Genomic DNA, 17608 nt, shown 5'->3' on the forward strand with positions numbered 1-17608 from the left:
TTTCGGGATTAAATAAGCTACAATATCATTCTAAAACATTTTTTCGTATCTCTGATGCTAATCTTTCTATTCTGAAGAAAACCCATTTTTTTCCAAACTACAAAAATTCGTTATTCTCTTTTAAATCCATTTTTTTTAAACCCATCATTCTAGGCCAGTCAAACTTCTAGAACCTATTAATAATACATAAGTAAAGAAGACCAAATAAGATCAATGACTAATTTTAATTAGGGTGGTGATTAGGGCGGTTGATTCCGATCACTTATTCGCTGAAAAAAATAGGGACTGATATTCTTTTCAGTATAAGTCACTTAATTTTTGAGCTATAGACTTTTTTCCTATTTCTGGAGCTATTTTTAAATACATACTTTAAATTATTTTGAACAAGTTATCCGTGAAGAATGCATAGTTTCTCCGTCTTTTGACTTTAAAACTACAATATTTAGCATTTGACGAAGAAGAGGTAACGTATAATAAGTATAGCTCGATTACTATTGGTCCTAAAAAAAATTATAAAAAACGGTTTTGTTTATTTTTTTAAACGGTACATTTTTGTTAAGTAAAGTTGTTTTGATAAAACGAAAACTTTTGGAGTTATTATCAGAAAACTTATTAAAAACATTGATTTTTTCGATATAAAACTAACACTTTCGATAGCGAATAAATCGAAAACTATTAATTTTATCACAAAAATATATAGATCGTTTTTTGCTTAGAATTAATGTTTTTACCAACTTTTGTTGTCAAAACATAATAAAAAATTTTCACCCCCCAGATGGGGTGGCAACCACCCCCATGGTAAAAGCGCCTGTTGGTATCATATAGATTTTGATCCTTGGACTATCCACTACTTATTCTCAAATTTTCAAGCAAATCAATCCATTCTGTAAAAATTGCGAGGTTTTGTCCTATTTTAAGCTTCATTATTGGACTATACAGCAATGTGGAGAATATGTAGCAGCGTATTGATTTGATTTTAAGGTATGAGAGCCAGACATTCTTTAGTTTTACATTTTTTTACTAATTATTTTTTTATTTGGCACTAGTTTTCATACTACTATTTATAACATTACCTACGTTACATTTTTAAATTCACACTTTCATAACATTACGTTATATTTTTAAATTCGCTCTTTCTTCTTATATGCATGAACTTAAAACACTCTGTTTTTAAGGCCATTGCGGATAGAACATGTATCCCTTGTTCGCTGGTTAGAGGAAAAAACCAAGTTTATTGGAATGAAGTAGCATTACTTCAACAAGAGGAAGAAGACATGAATAGCTCAAAAATCGTTTTCTACATTGTTGATCTAATGCATGATATCGGTTCTTTAATGGCAGTCGGAACCCGAGAGGCAGATTTCTATTGCAATTCGAATGACTTCAAGCACATGTAATAAATTATACGTATTTTATATCGGTAACATATAACAAATTTAAATATATCATAAAAATATCCTTGTTTTTTTAGTTATACAAAAGAATAATTTAATAATACAACTATTATAAAATGCACCTGAGAGACCGCAGATGTTCGGGTACAATGACCGTCTCCTAGCGCCTTTCAAAAAAAGTTAGAGAAAGAGAAGTCCCAGATCTAAAAAATAAATCTGAAAATACTGTTGGAACCACTTTTTGGTAACATCCTTAATCTCTGCCTTTTAAAATTTATAAGGTAAGGAGACGACGAATAAAGAAGACGAAATGGACTCTACAATCTACAATATGCAGTTACATTCCGTCTTTTCGCATAAGAAAAATTCCAACGAAAGTTGATTCAGTTTACTCAAAATATAAGTAAGATGAAAAATGAAAAATTAAAAAATAGCTTATGTTTCATTCACGTTCAGAGGTGATCCCCATACGTACGTTTCTCTCTCTCCAGACGTCTTCAGTGGGGCTACATGAACAACTCTGGCGGACGCTCGGACTCGTATTATGCAGAATTATTTTCATAATTCTGCTTAAATAGGCAGCTTGGTTTAGCTTCGATTCAAATGTGTTCATGTAGCCTCACTGAAGACGTCTGGAGAGAGAGAAACGTACGTAGTATGGGGATGGTGGATCAACTCTGAACCGAAATGAAACATAAGCTGTTTTTTAATTGAACAAAAACAGTTAAGTTTTCCATTTTAGTAGGGACTTTCCTTTTTTAATATAATTTTCAATTTCCAACAATCGTTTTTTCCGATTATAGCGCCATCTATCTACAATTCGAAAAAAGTTTTTGAATAAAAGTTACTTATTTTTACGTAAGGAATCCAAATCTGCAATAAAAAATGGGGGCTCCCATTTAAGATTTTAAAGTAACCCCACATCCCCATTGGTGGGTGGTCGTATTTGATGTTATTCGATAGATTTTTAAAAACTGTTGAACACTTATCTTTCAGTTGTTTGATCTGATGTTCATTTCGCGAAATATCGCGGGGTTTCTATTTAAAATTTTGAAGTTACCCTCCGCCCCTCTCTTTGGGACGTTGTATCATTCGAAAGAATGGTACCCCTTTATTATCATTCGATAGAATGATACCCCTTTTGGTATCATTCGATAGAAATATTAAACACGTATGTTTCAGTTTTTCGATCTGACGTTCATTTCGCGAAATATTCGCTTTTTTTGTGAAACTTTGTGATTCGCCCATTTCTTTAAGCCCGGCTCAAATCGTCAGATTTTTTAAATATACACTGTTCTGCATATACTTAACTTACCTTATCTTAATATGACGATTTTGAGTTTTTCTAAGGATAGATTATTTTTTCGGACCCCCTTACGTAATCCCCTGTATTAATAGTCCATATATGGTAGGGGTAGATTTACAGGGTACAAGGTTTCTCTCCATGTGATTTTCTGACGAACTCGAGTAACTGCAAAAATCCCCGCTCGGGCTTCCCGACCATGTGGTATTATGACGCGTCCGCATTGGTAAATTTTTCGTGCATATTGAACTAATGGTTCGTCGCAAAAATTTGCGTCGCAGATTTTTACCAGTGAGCACACGGTGCTGAAATCCTTTGATCTTCTATTCGCTCGAAAACGATAACCGATAGAGTTTGTGCGTTGTGTGCGTTGAAAATTATTGCGTCCCATTTATGAGACAAACACTTTCACATTAGCACAATTTAATTCGAGCACGCCAATTAGAGATTACAATGGCTGGATCCAGCATCTGGCAATCCAGCTGGATTCAGCGTCTCTTTTTACATGCTGAATGCAGCAAACCGTGCTGGATCTAGCGGCGCGGATACGCAAATGTGTCAAATTCAAAATAAGTTACTTCATGTCTTCATTGGCCTCTTTATTCAAAGCCGTGTGTCGGCAACGGTTTGCTTAGTATGCTAGAACGTTTTTATAGCCTAAAATTTTGCATCGATAAAGCGTTGATAAACATTGATTCTGCGATAAAATTCTCTGCTGGCGAGTGGTTAATAATAAATGAGTTTATCGCTACATTTCAGTCGGTGAAACTACCTGTAGAAGCTCTTTGCAGAAGAGAGTCCACTTTGATAACTGCCGACACAACCATGAAAGTTGCTTTAGACAAACTAAATAGCCAGGACTCCGGCCTTAGTGCCGAGCTGTCGGAAGCACTACGCAACTAGTGAATCCAAAAGTGGATGAAGAAGGACTAAATAGTCCTGGTTATTTCCCCATGCCGAAAAAAAATGCAATGCGACAAGAGATGAAAAATTTTCTGAGTCGTATAAATAAACAAGTGATTTTGGAACCAGTGCAAGAGGACAAAATGGAAGTAGAATCCGGAGTCCGTGAATTTTACTTTAGAACAAGAACTTGTTTAGTCCAGAAAGCCACTGCGCATCCGCTAGAAAAAATATTCTTATTCGGATTTTTTGCACAATCTTACCCAAAAGGGACTCCTTTTAACAAATTTGCATGTTGCCAGGACCAAAAGGAGGTCAAAAATTTTTTAAACGTTTTTTTTTGTTTTTTTCCCAAAATTATTTTTTTTTGCATGGAAAAAAGTTTTTTTAGGTTTTTTGAATCATTCCAAACAGAAAAGGTTTTTAGTGACTTTTTTCTAAAAATGATAGTTTTTGACATATAAGCGATTAAAAATTGAAAAATTGCGAAATCGGCCATTTTTAACCCTCAAAAACTATGTGAAAAACTGAAAATTTGAATGTTGCCAAGGCAGGTAGATATTCTTTAAACATCGATTGATGAAATTCCGAAGAGTTTTTTGCAATACAGTATTCAAAACTCCTTTGTTATTTAATTACTAATCAAGCGTGCGCGACACTATTTCCCACCGACATCGACACATCGACAGTATGGTGCAAATGAAAGGAATAAATTCGTTATTTCGTAAACCGGCGACTTTAAGGAAAAGTCCAGAAACAGGTCGATTTTTATTTTCAAGTTATGATATTGTGGCGTATATGGTATACTAGTGACGTCATCCATATGGAGGTGATGACGTAATCGATGATTTTTTTTAATGAGAATAGGGGTCGTGTGCTAGCTCATTTGAAAGGTTCTTCAATTCTCTATTCAGTAATATAAACATTTACATAATTATTTCTACAGGGTGTCCAAAAAATTTTTATTAAATTAAATTATTTAATATAAAAAGAAGTAGAAGGACACTCTGTATAAATAATTATGTAAATGTTTACATTACTGAATAGAGAATTGAAGAACTTTTTAAATGAGCTAGCACACGACCCCTATTCTCATTTAAAAAATCATTGATTACGTCATCACGTCCAGATGGATGACGTCACTAGTATACCATATAATATGCCACAATATCATAACTTAAAAATAAAAATCGACCTCTTTCGGGATTTTTCCTTAAAGTAGCCGGTTTACGAAATAACGAATTTATTCCTTTCATTTGCACCATACTGTCGGTGGAAAATAGTGTCGCGCACGCTTGATTAGCAATTAAAAAACAAATGACTTTTGAATACTGTATTGCAAAAAGCTCTTCGGGATTTCATCAATCGATGTTTAAAAAATATCTACTTACCTTGGCAACTTTCAAATTTTCAGTTTTTCACATAGTTTTTGAGGGTTAAAAATGGCTGATTTCGCAATTTTTCAATATTTAATCGCTTATATGTCAAAAACTATCATTTTTAGAGAAAAGTCACTAAAGACCTTTTCTGTTTGGAATGATCCAAAAAACCTAAAAAAACTTTTTTCCATGCAAAAAAAATAATTTTAGGAAAAAAACAAAAAAAAAACGTTTAATAAATTTTTGACCAACTTTTGGTCCTGGCAACTTGAAAATTTGTTAAAAGGAGTCCTTTTTGAGTAAGATTGTGCAAAAAATCCCAATTAGAATATTTTTCCTAGCGGATGCGCAGTGGCTTTCTGGACTATTGAGATTGAACTGAAACGGGAGAAAAAAACTTTTATAAGCAAAAAAAATAGGTTCTAAAAAAGAATATGCAAAGATATTGAAAAAGGAAATGACCGTTTATGAGACCAAAGGAGCGAAAGGCGATCATTTGTCCATGGTTTATGATCATTTAATGACCTTAAAACCGACCAGCGTAGAGGCCGAAATGGCTTTCTTCGCAATTGGCTATATGTGCAATTTTTTGCGAAGTAGGTTAGGCGATAACACGATATATAAAATATGTTTTTATGGTCTCACTTCCAAAAAACTAAATAATTCATTTTTCTGTTATTTAGAAATTTATAATACAGACTGATTTTTATCATGAGATCCACAAAAAACGTCCTCAGTAAGCCATGGAAGAAAAACATATTACTTATGTAACTTGTGTCAGCTCAAAATTGCCATAAATGAAATTTGCTTCAAATGAACTACTCTTATAACAGATAAGTTCATTTCGATAAAGTTTCATTCGTGACAATTCTCAGCCGATACAAGCAAAGTTTCACTTCCATGGCTTACTGAGGACGAGTGTTTTTTTTTTGGAATCTCATGATAATTATAGCATTTGCTCTAGCCATTTTAAGTTAAAGAGAGGTAAGATTAACTGCGAATTGCGGCTGATTATACCTCTTTATTTGATTAGATACACCTAAAATAATTTTTATTTTGAGTTTTTATTGTATGTATTAGTTTGTACAAAAAAGCCTAAAAAATAAATTAACAAAAAAAAACGTGTTAAACCGTTACAATCGTGTTTTTATTTTGAATCAACATTTTGCTGGATCCGCGCTGAATCCAGCTGGATTCAAGCCAATCTTGCAAAAATCCAGCTGGACTGAAGATGCTGCTGGATTGCAATCCCTAATGCCAATATTTGCGACGAACAGCTGGTTCGACGCAAATTTTTACCAGTGTGGACCCGGCATTATATGTATAATTTTTCTTTGATATATGCGACTGAGCTGTAATATACAGCGGAAAAGACAAGGGGGACTATGCTAGCTCAGGAGTGGGCCTTATAATCCACATAAAATTTGAAAAGGGCATAGAAAACATCGAATATATCAACCATAGAATCCTGATGACGACTTTGAATATGGAAAACAATAAACTCCACATCATATGAGTCTACGCACCAGATATAAGTAAACCCGAGGGGGAGACCGAAGACGTCTACAATAAACTACAGGATGTAATCGACAAGATACAAAAGAACGAAAAAATAATTATTCTTGGAGACCTCAATGCAAGAATAGGAAACGACAGCATAGATAATATCAAACAACAATTCAATGAAGACACATTGAACCGAATTGGAGGATACCTTGTTGAATTATGTACCCAAAATTTGTTAAGAATAAACAACAAGTTTTTTCCACACAAACTCCAACACAAATACACGTGGCAAAACACGCAAGGCTAACAATCAACAATAGAATATATAATTACAAATAGAGAAATCATACCTAAACAAATATTAGACGTAAGAGCATTAGCATCGCCCAATATCGAATCAGACCATAAAATGGTGCTTGGAAAATGTTTGCTCAAACTACCACAAAACAAGAAAAAACCACCCAAATAATTCGAAAAACTAAACATAGTCTCTAGAGAACCAAAACACACAATGCCTGTATAAAAGACGTTTAGAACAAAGATTTGAGATAAACCCAGTAACAACAGGTAAAGGAGTAATAAATGAGACATGGGCAAAAATAGAATATAATATATTACAGGCCGCAAAGGAAAGCATAGGGCTCTGAAAAATTAATCTAAATGCAACAAAAATATCAAAGCCCTGGTTCAATACTGAAATAAGAGATCTAGCGTATGAGAAGAGGAAAGCATACCTACAATACTGCACTAACAAAACACCAAATAATTATCAACAATACAGAGATACAAGAAATTGCATCGTTTCTAAGATAAGAAATATAAAAAGGAAATATTGGACACGCTTTACCAAAGAAATGGAACACGATTTGTATGGGTCGCAAAAAAAGTTTGGAAAATACTAAAAAATAGGAAAAACCCATTAACGAATACAGAAGTTTAAATAAAATAGAAGCAGAACAATGGACCGCCTATATAGAAGAACTATATAAGGAAGATATTATAATACCTGAAGAAGAGGAAGAAACAGGAAATAAAGACGAATCCAACATAGACACAGAACTAGAATTCACAAAAGAAGAAATAAGGAATAACATATGTAAATTAAAAAACAGAAAAGCACCAGGACCCGATGGGATACCAAATGAACTCCTGAAATACGGAAGAGAAACTTTAATCAAAAACATAGAGATCCTCTTTCAAGAAATAATATGTAGCCAGCGTATACCAGGCCAGTGGAGGACGAGTATAACAATACCTATAAACAAAAGAGGAAACAGCAAAGACTCTAGCAACTACTGTACCATCACCTTGCTGAGCACAACTCTTAAACTCTTAACAAAAATACTTGCCAAATAAATGAAGAATACACAATTAATGAGGAACAACAAGGTTTTCGAAAAAATAGGTCCACAATAGACGCCATATTCATAGCCAGACAAATTGCTGAGAAAGCACTGGAATATAATAAACCTGCATTTATGTGCTTTATAGATCTGACTAAGACCTTCGATAGTGTAAGATTGGAAGATGTGCTAAGATTGCTAAATGAGAAAAATCAGCCCAACAAGATGATAAGGATCATTAAAGACATTAATACGAAGAACAAAACCAGAATAAAAGTCGAGAATGAACTAACATCGGAAGTAGAAATCAACTCGGGAATCAGACAAGGGGATAGCTTGAGCTCATTGCTTTTCAACTTAGTAATTAGTTCAGAGAAATAAGGAAAAAAATATCCTGTTGGTGACACAACCCCCTCCAGGCCGAAACCAACTTTTTTGAGTAGTATGGACATCTATATTAATAACCTATATGTTTCCTGCAGCCGATTTTGATATACATAGTTATAAACAAATGAAGATCAAAAAACGGTAAATTTTCGCTTTTTTCGTCTATAACCAAAAAGTTAAGTATTTTATACAAATTTTAGAGTGAGAAACTCATAAATCGTATAAAAAACTTCAATATATCGTTCGCTGTATATGTCTATCCTTATTGGTTGCTTAGAAAATTGCAAAATAAATCATAAATTTTGAGTTTTTATAAATATACATAACTTATGTAAAAATTACCTTAGAACGTTCTTATTACACCGAATACTGAGACTTCTGGTGCTTAAATCATACCCTAAATTTCAAAGCAATTGGTCAAATAGTTTAAAAGGTATTTAATTTGTTTATCCCAAATTACTTTTTTGCAACGCTATAAGTCAGAAAATGATGAATTTACACTAATACTTTGAATAGTTTATGAAAGAAGAAGATTTATACTATTAATTTAAATAAAAAAAATGACGAAAAATAATATTAAATACTACAAAATTATTTTGAAAAAACATGTAAAGTAAAAAGGGGGGGGGGTTAACTTCGTCCCTAATTGTTCTAGGACAATTGTTTTTCTTTCAAAATATGTATAAAAATTCAGTCTTTCCAAATATGAAAAAATAATTTTTCTACGGGTAACAATTAAAAAGTTATTCAAATTGTTTATAAGTAGGCAAAAAATAGACGTGTTTTTGCAAAATAATTTTACACTGTTTAAAATTACTTTTTGTCATTTTATTTTAATCAAGTCAATAGTATAAATGTTCTTCTTCCATAAACTGTCAAAAGTCTTACTGTAACCTCATAATTTTCTGACATAGTGTTGCAAAAAAAAAGAATTTGGGATAAACAAATTAAATAACTTAAACTATTTGGCCAATTGCTTTGAAATTTAAAATATAATTTAAGCACAAGAAGTCTCAGCAATTCGTGTAATAAGAAGGTTTTAAGTTAATTTTTACATAAGTTATGAATATTTATAAAAACTCAAAATTTATTATTTATTTTGCAATTTTCTAAGCAACCAATAAGGATAGACATATTCAGCGAACGCCATATTGAAATGTTTTAGACGATTTATGAGTTTCTTACTCTCAAATTTGTGTAAAATGCTTAACTTTTTGGTTATAGACAAAAAAAGCGAAACTTTACCGTTTTTTGATCTTCATTTGTTTATAACTATGTATATCATCAAAATCGGCTGCAGGAAACATAAAGGTTATTAATATAGATGTCCATACTACTCAAAAAATTTAGTTTCGGAGATGACGGAAAAACAAATAAAAATCCTCTGTTATGCTGACGACGCAATCTTAATCTCCGATAACGAGGATAACCTACAGCGAATGGCACAAACTTTCAATACAGTGGCGAAGAACTACAACATGAAAATATCAACAGTCAAGACAAAATCCCTGGTAGTGTCAAGGGAACCCATAAGATGAAAATTATTAATTAACAACGAACTAATTAAACAAGTCTCGAGATTCCAATATCTGGAAGTCGAAATATATAGTTATGGAGATGTTAAATAGAGCGTCCGAAAGCATCAAATAAAGCCAATTACATGTCAGGATGTCTGAGGGATGTTATCTGGAGAAACAAAAGATATGAGGCTGGAAGGGAAAGTACGCATATACAAATCATGTGTAAGACCGATCATGACGTACGCGATAGAAACAAGATGTGACACAGCAGAAACCAAGAGGAGAACATCAGAAATGAGAACGTTGAGGTCAATAACTGGGAAAACACTGAGAGACAGAATACCGAACGACAGAATAATAGATCTCTGTAACATACAAGATATAGTACGGTGGGGAAGACAGAGACGACGAGAGTGGAATCAGCATGTGACGAAACAGCGAGAGAATAGCCCATATAGCAAGGGAATCGAAGCCAACAGGCAAGAGACCAATAGGAAGGCCCTTTAAAAGGTAGCGAGATAGCTGGCAGTCAGCATCACAGCTACGAATACAAGCTCAAAATCGGTAAGTAATAGGCTAAAAGGCCTATTATAATAATAATAATAATAATAAGAAGAAGAAGAGCTGTAATATATTTTTAATTTATTAAATTGCGTACATGAAAATCTCCCTAATAACCGCCTTACCAAAACTGATCTGGGAGGAAGCCCCTACAGGAAGAAAGCCCTTTGGACGCCCACGAATGCGATGGAGAGACAATAATATATGGCCAGATCTAAGAACAATGGGTATACCCACTGACTCAACTATCATGGACGACCGTTCGAGATGGAAGCGAGTTGTGCAGTCAGCTAAGACCCACCCCGGGTGCATATTTACAGATGCTAGCGTGTGTTGACGTTGACACCAGGGTGTTGAAATCAGTTAGGGTTTGAAAAAAGAGTACATTTACAAATACTAACAGATTTGGACACTTGAGTTCTGAAACCAGTTAGCTTTTTTAGTGGCTATACATATGCATAGATGCTAACGGCTATTGACAATGAATTTATACAGTATGGTGCAAATGTCTGGAAAAAATTTATTATTTCGGAAGTCATCGACTTTAAAGAAAACTCCTGACACCAGTCGATTTTTAATTTTAAATTATGATTTTTTGACATATATCATACTAGTGACGTCATCCATCTGGGGGTGATGACGTAATCGATTATTTTTTTGAAATAAGAATAGGGGTCGCGTGCTAGCCCATTTGAAAGGTTATTCAGTTCTCTATTCAGTAATACAAATATTAACATAATTATTTATACGCTGTCCAAGAACAATTTTTTTGAATTAAATTAATTGACACAAAAAGATGAATGTATGTAATTTATTTAATTTAAAATACACTCTACTGCTGTCAGAAAACAGAAAAAAAGTTTTTTGATAAATAAACATTGCATTATTTATGAAACGCAATGTTTATTTATAAAATAAACATTTTTTTCTGTTTTCTGACAGCAATAGAATGTATTTTGAATTAAATAAATTACATATATTCTTCTTTTTGTGTCAATTAATTTAATTCAAAATAATTTTTCTAGGACACCCTGTATAAATAATGTCAATGTTTATATTACTGAACAGATAATTAAATAAACTTTCAAATGAGCTAGCACACAATCCCTATTCTCATTTTAAAAAATCATCGATTGCGTCATTACTCCCAGATGGATGACGTAACTGGTATGATATATATGTTAAAAAATCATAATTTAAAATTAAAAATCGGCCTGTTTCATGATTTTTCCTTAAAGCCGCAGGCTTCTGAAATAATGAATTTATTCCAGACATTTGCATTATACGTAGAATTTCCAGCCATTTTATACCATGTGTATAAAATCAATGTCAATAGCCGTTAGAATCTATGAATATATAGCCACTAAAAAAGCTAGCTGATTTCAACACTCTGGTGTCCAAATCTGTTAGTATTTGTAAGTGTACTGTTTTTCCAAACCCTAACTGATTTCAACACCCTGGTGTCAACATACGCCAGCATCTGTAAATGTACTATTTTTTCAAACACTAACTGATTTCAACACCCTGGTGTCTACACACGCTAGCATCTGTAAATATGCACCCCGGGTTGTAGTGCTACCAGAAGAAGTACATGAAAACAAACATTTGGCTATGCTAAAATCCTTTAATAATGTATCGTATCTTTATGTGTCGTACTTTCATGTATCGTAGTAATAGCTGTTCAAATATTGCAAAGTTTTAGCGTGATACTAATATCACCTAATATCTCGTTAGAATTTTGTTTGATTTATCTCCCTTGATTTCAACTCCCTGGTGTCTACACACGCTAGCATCTCTAAATATGCACCCCGGGTTGTAGTGCTACCAGAAGAAGTACAAGAAAACAAACATTTGCCTATGCTAAAATCCGTTAATAATGTATCGTATCTTTATGTAGGTATCGTACTTTCATGTATCCTAATAATAGCTGTTCAAATAGTGCAAAGTTTTAGCGTGATACTAATATCATCTAATATCTCGTTAGAATTTTGTTTGATTTATCCTTTTGCGTTCGATAAAATGAATTAGGTATTTACCATTAAAGATTTATGTCACAAAACTATAATGATATGTATGCTTGATACTTACGAGTATTTTTCCAACACATTATATAACAGTACTAGGTAATAGCCAGTTTACAATGTTCAAAGGGAATAAAATATAAGATTAAGTTGCAATCGTAACTATGGATTTTCTGTAAATATTGCTTACCAAACAAACTACAGTAAGTTTGCACATATGCATATAATATACATACCTATTTGTTGTAAATTGTTGTTGAATGGTCCTCGGTAATCTAGTAAAGTAATATTGTACTCCAGGAAAATAAGGCAAAAATATATCATGTTCGGGACACTTGACCAGCCAGGTTGCAAATGGGTTTTTTGAGTACAATATACCTAATACATTGTAAACACAAAAATGCCCTTCACAGTTCAGACGAGAATTTTATGCCTGGTTGCACTAACAGATCTTAAGCTTCAGATTAGCTTAGATCTACTTATAAATAGGGCCTCCTTGAGTATCACTTACGTTGCACCATAATTTTAGATTCTTAACTTATTATCAATTATATCTATTATAATATTATGGTATCCTTATTGTAATATATTATAATTATAATTATATTATATTAATTCTTAGGATATTCTCGACTTAAACTTAAGATCTGTTGGTGCAAACGGGCATTAGTTACTAACAAATAAAGTTCAAAAATGGCCGTTTTTTCGTTTAAATCGCTACAGGTAAAAATAGGGTAATTAAATCTTATTTTGAGTATTTTCTTTTAGTAGGTGAGCAAAGGTTTAAAATAGCAGTTTTTGAATTTTGGTACTAATTCGGAAATTGCAAAATAAGACTAAAATTTCGAAAATGAAAAATTTGGTATAACTATTGAGAAAATGAACTTAACCTATTGACTGGCAGGAACGCGGCTCTCGCGTTTTGACAAACTTTGTTTATGTGCCGGCAACGCAACTCTCACGTTGTTCATATGACTCATCTTTTGGGTCTAATATTTCGCTGGCACCAGGGCCTATTTTGTCACTAGGCCAGTGAGGCACATGCCGCGGGCCCGCATTTTAATGGGGCCCGGAAAATCATAAAAAAAAATCTTTTATTGCAATAACAAAATAAATTTTCAAAATTCTTCATCTGTGACAAATACATCTCCGTCATCTCCTTTAGACTATGATAATGTCAATAGCTCTTTTCCTAGCGATATAGGGGATAGGCCAACATATTTAAATCTGTAATTTCAACAATATCTTAATAAATAATCGACCGAATCAATATATTGATAAAATTAGTGAATGTGTTGCACAACTGGATAATAATAAAACCAGACATTTTTGCAAAGTGCAATTTTTTATAAAATAAAAGCTAATGGAGAAATATTCTTCGCGAGTGTTTAGTGTACCTCCTACAGTCCTAAATGTAGCCGTGTTTATTGTTACGTTTGTAAAGTGATTTCCACAAAAATTATTGTTTTTCTAACTTTTGATGCGTATATTGACTGGAAAAATATCAATAGGACAGTTATTAAACATTAGCGATCTCCTGAATATATTTCATCAATTGTTACGTAGTCAAGAGAAGTAGTACAGCGGGACATATTGTAACATTAATGGAAAAAAGTTATTTACAAAAAAAGAAACATTGGAAAAACGTTCTTCGACGAATAATAGCAACCATTAAATTTTTCACAACGTGGAATGAAGTAAACACTTCTGTTGTATGTAGGCATATATGAATTTATTAAAAAATCCTTAAAATTTATCCACGAAGGACTGAAAGTACAAAACGTTTTCGGTCAGATTGACCATCATCAGTGTAAACGTCCAGTGTACAAGTAATTGAAACTAGCCACTTCAATAGGTATAAAAACCTCTAACATACATTATTGTTACATACATTCTATAATAAAAAGTGGTCGACATTAAGTCGATGTCTGAAGATTTAAAGATCACATGTGAATGTATTTCATCCTTGCTCGAAAATTGCACAAGGTAAGTACTTGTGTTCAGGTGAGAGGTTACGAACCAACCTCTCCCCTAAACACAAGTACTTACCTTGTGCAATTTTCGAGCAAGGATGAAATACATTCACATGTGATCTTTAAATCTTAAGACATCGACTTAATGTCGACCACTTTTTATTATAGAATGTAACAATAATGTATGTTAGAGGTATACCTATTGAAGTGGCTAGTTTCAATTACTTGTACACTGGACGTTTACACTGATGATGGTCAGTCTGACCGAAAACGTTTTGTACTTCCACTCCTTTGTGGATAAATTTTAAGGATTTTTTAATAAATTCATACATGCCTACATACAACAGAAGTGTTTACTTCATTCCACGTTGTTATATTGAAGATATACAGCCAACTACAGGGTTTACTCCCTTTTTAAAGTTTCATTAATTTTTTTTTCCAAGAGCGGTCTATCCTTTCATGGTTCAACAACCAAATTATTTACAAAAGGAAATGACACATTATATACAGTGTGTCGCATTTAAAATGAAAACATTTTGGCTATCAAACAAAATACAGATTTGAACAGTCACACAGGTTGAATGTTTAAATTTTTTGAGATACTCAGCTGAAATTTAAATTGTAAACACAGCCTACTGCGAATCCACAAACAGGGTAAATTTTCGATATTTGGTTTGGCGTTAGAGATATCCGAAAAAGTAATTTGAAAAAAAAAATGTTCCAAATATTATTCTAACCCCACATACCAAATTTCATGAAAAAAATTTGCAATTTTAGTTTTTTCATTATTTGTAGTCAGGATCCTAAAACTTAAAATTAGCTGGCCCGATATGCATCTCGGGACAGACGAACTTTAGGGTCCTGACTACAAATACTGAAAAAACTAAAAGTGCTAATTTTGTCATGCAATTTAGTATGTGGGATTAGAATAAGACTTGCAGGTACTTTTTCAAATAACTTTTTCCGATATATCTAACGCGAAGCAAAATATAGAAAATTTACCCTGTTTGTGGGTTCGCAGTAGGCCGCGACCTACAATTTAACTTGACTTCAAATCTGTATTTATTTTAATAGCCAAAATATAGAGCTGTCTTCATCTTAAATGCTACACACTGTATTTAAACAATGTTTAATTGTTTAAATATAAATTTTATTAATTGTTAATACAAATTTAAATTTCTGGTGAAATTATATTTTTATTAAATATTTAATTCATTTAAAAAAGTTATCATTAGATATTATTATTAAATTATATTTAGGGGGGCTCGAAAATTGTGTAGTGCCTCGGGCCTAATTTGAAGAAGTAAAATGGGCTCAGGCGTGGCCATGGAGAATAACCTTTATTGTGGGTGGCAGTCAAAAAGTTAAGACTTTGATATTGCATGAAAAGTTGAGTCAAATAGTGAGTATAATGTAAAAAATTTCAAGACGATTCTTCAATAATTATTAGTTTAAATTTTATTAAAATTGTTTATCCCAAAGAACTTTTTTTTTGCAATGTTATTGTTCAGAAAATAATAATATAGCAGTTATGAGGAAATCACATGAAAGAAGAATACTTATATTTATTTAAAAAATCATTAAAAATTCGTTTTTATCATTACGAAAACATTTTTCAAAGTAGTCATTTTTGGCTTATAATCAATTTGATCAAGTTTGTTAATATTCACTGTAGACTAAATCTACTTTGGGATTTGAAAAACTGGTATTTTTACACGAATTTTCAAAAAACAACTTTTTGTCTAGGTTAATTACGGTCAAAGTTAGCTTAGTAACTTTTTTTTTATTTAATTCACAGCTACTTTGTTTATAACGAAAAATAACAATTAGGAAACGTAACTAGCGCCATTTTGAAGTTCTAGGCTGAACTAGGCATATAGTTTATGTGTAAAAGTTTGAGTAAACCTTGAACATCAACAAAGTGGTTAATAAAGATTTAAAAAAGACGTCCTAACGAAATCACTCCTCGTGGTCGGTGGAGGGGAATTATTAAAATCCGTGCACTCAAAAAATGAAATTAATTTATGAAAGATATGCAGCCATTACTCTCTCCGGAGCTTGTTGATGGATTTTGAACATAATTTTTTAAATTTGTATGTACTCGTAGTCTTGTAGAGTAAGTTATGTACACATATCCTCACCTAACATTACAAAATTATAGTGGAGAACCCCCTTATAACTCAGTGATAAGAAATATTAGGTCAGGAAATGAAGCTGAAAAAATGACAAAACCTCGTTATTTTTTCGTTCAGCATCGATTTGTACACAACAATTTGGGATTAGACTCATTTCACCCTCTAATTCATTTTCTATATTGAGCCGTTGTACCACTTTGGTTTTTTAAGGGTGAAAACTACCCCTAATTTAAAAAAATTATAAAATAATATTTTGAACTTTAATACGGTCAACATTTGGTTTTCATTAGTTAAATAATTATTGTTTTATGCTTTAGGACAGGAGTCACCAATTAGCGGACCACGGTCCGCATCCGGGCCGTAAGCTAGTTATGTGCGGACCGCCATTAAATTCAGAATATTTATATTTCAAAAATGAATAACCATTTTCAATTTCGTTGCAACACGAAACTACAGCCGCATCATCATTCCAGTTCAATCAGAGAGTGCAGCAAGCACCTCTACCGGTTGAGAAACTTATTTGTCTCTCATCAGGAGGCACATATGCTGCTCTCTCTGACCTAACTAGGACAAACCCCGGCGTGCAGTCACGGATTGCAACAAACGAAGTGGCAGAGATGCCCTAGCGGCAACTGCTAGCAAAAAACTAAGTTTTCAATCTAATAACACATAAAACAACATCTAAAAATGTTACTCTACATCCTACCAGATTGAAAACAATGGGAACCTTCTCTGGTAATACCTCCGAGGCTTCTACAATTTGCAAGCCATAACGGATGCTAAGACTAAGGAAGATGAGGGAATTTTACAATTTAAAATTCACGTGTGAATCACAATTGTGAAATTTGATTTACAGTTAAAATAATGGAAATAACTTATTTCTAAATAAGTAATCAAAATAAGGTAAATTTAGATTATTTAAAAATGGTATCCCGATTCCGTACCCCACCCATTCCCAGATAAAATATATGATTTTTTTTGTAAAACATGATTTAAACAGTATTATTATTTATTTTATTAAATTTATTGAGATAGGAACATGTTTGTACATTTTATACATATACTCTGGGCTAATTAGCAAAATTCATGGAAAAGTTATTTACCAGCAATTTTATTGCTGGAATCGAATTATAAGATCTTATATATTAATAATATAGATATGCAAAGTCCGCAGATAGTGTGC

At 32.6% G+C, this 17608-nt stretch overlaps 2 protein-coding genes across 3 annotated transcripts in view; both read left to right on the forward strand.

Annotated features, from left to right (window-relative positions):
- The window catches only part of LOC114337980 (armadillo repeat-containing protein 3), a 37471-nt gene extending 36042 nt beyond the window's left edge, over window positions 1–1429 (forward strand). Inside the window, exon 4 of one of the 2 annotated variants that reach the window (XM_028288565.2) lies at window positions 1176–1429. In XM_028288565.2, the coding sequence (XP_028144366.1) occupies window positions 1176–1397 (222 nt within the window). In that variant the 3' untranslated portion in view covers window positions 1398–1429. The remainder of the gene's footprint in view (window positions 1–1175) is intronic. The other variant, XM_028288566.2, reaches the window with a different exon arrangement.
- Window positions 1–17608, forward strand: part of LOC126881401 (kinesin-like protein KIF19) — a 676869-nt gene that overhangs the window by 116250 nt on the left and 543011 nt on the right. The gene's annotated exons all lie outside the window — the stretch shown is intronic.

This window comes from Diabrotica virgifera, chromosome 3 (genome assembly GCF_917563875.1).
Source record: "Diabrotica virgifera virgifera chromosome 3, PGI_DIABVI_V3a".
In the NCBI taxonomy this organism is placed as follows: Eukaryota; Metazoa; Arthropoda; class Insecta; order Coleoptera; family Chrysomelidae; genus Diabrotica; species Diabrotica virgifera.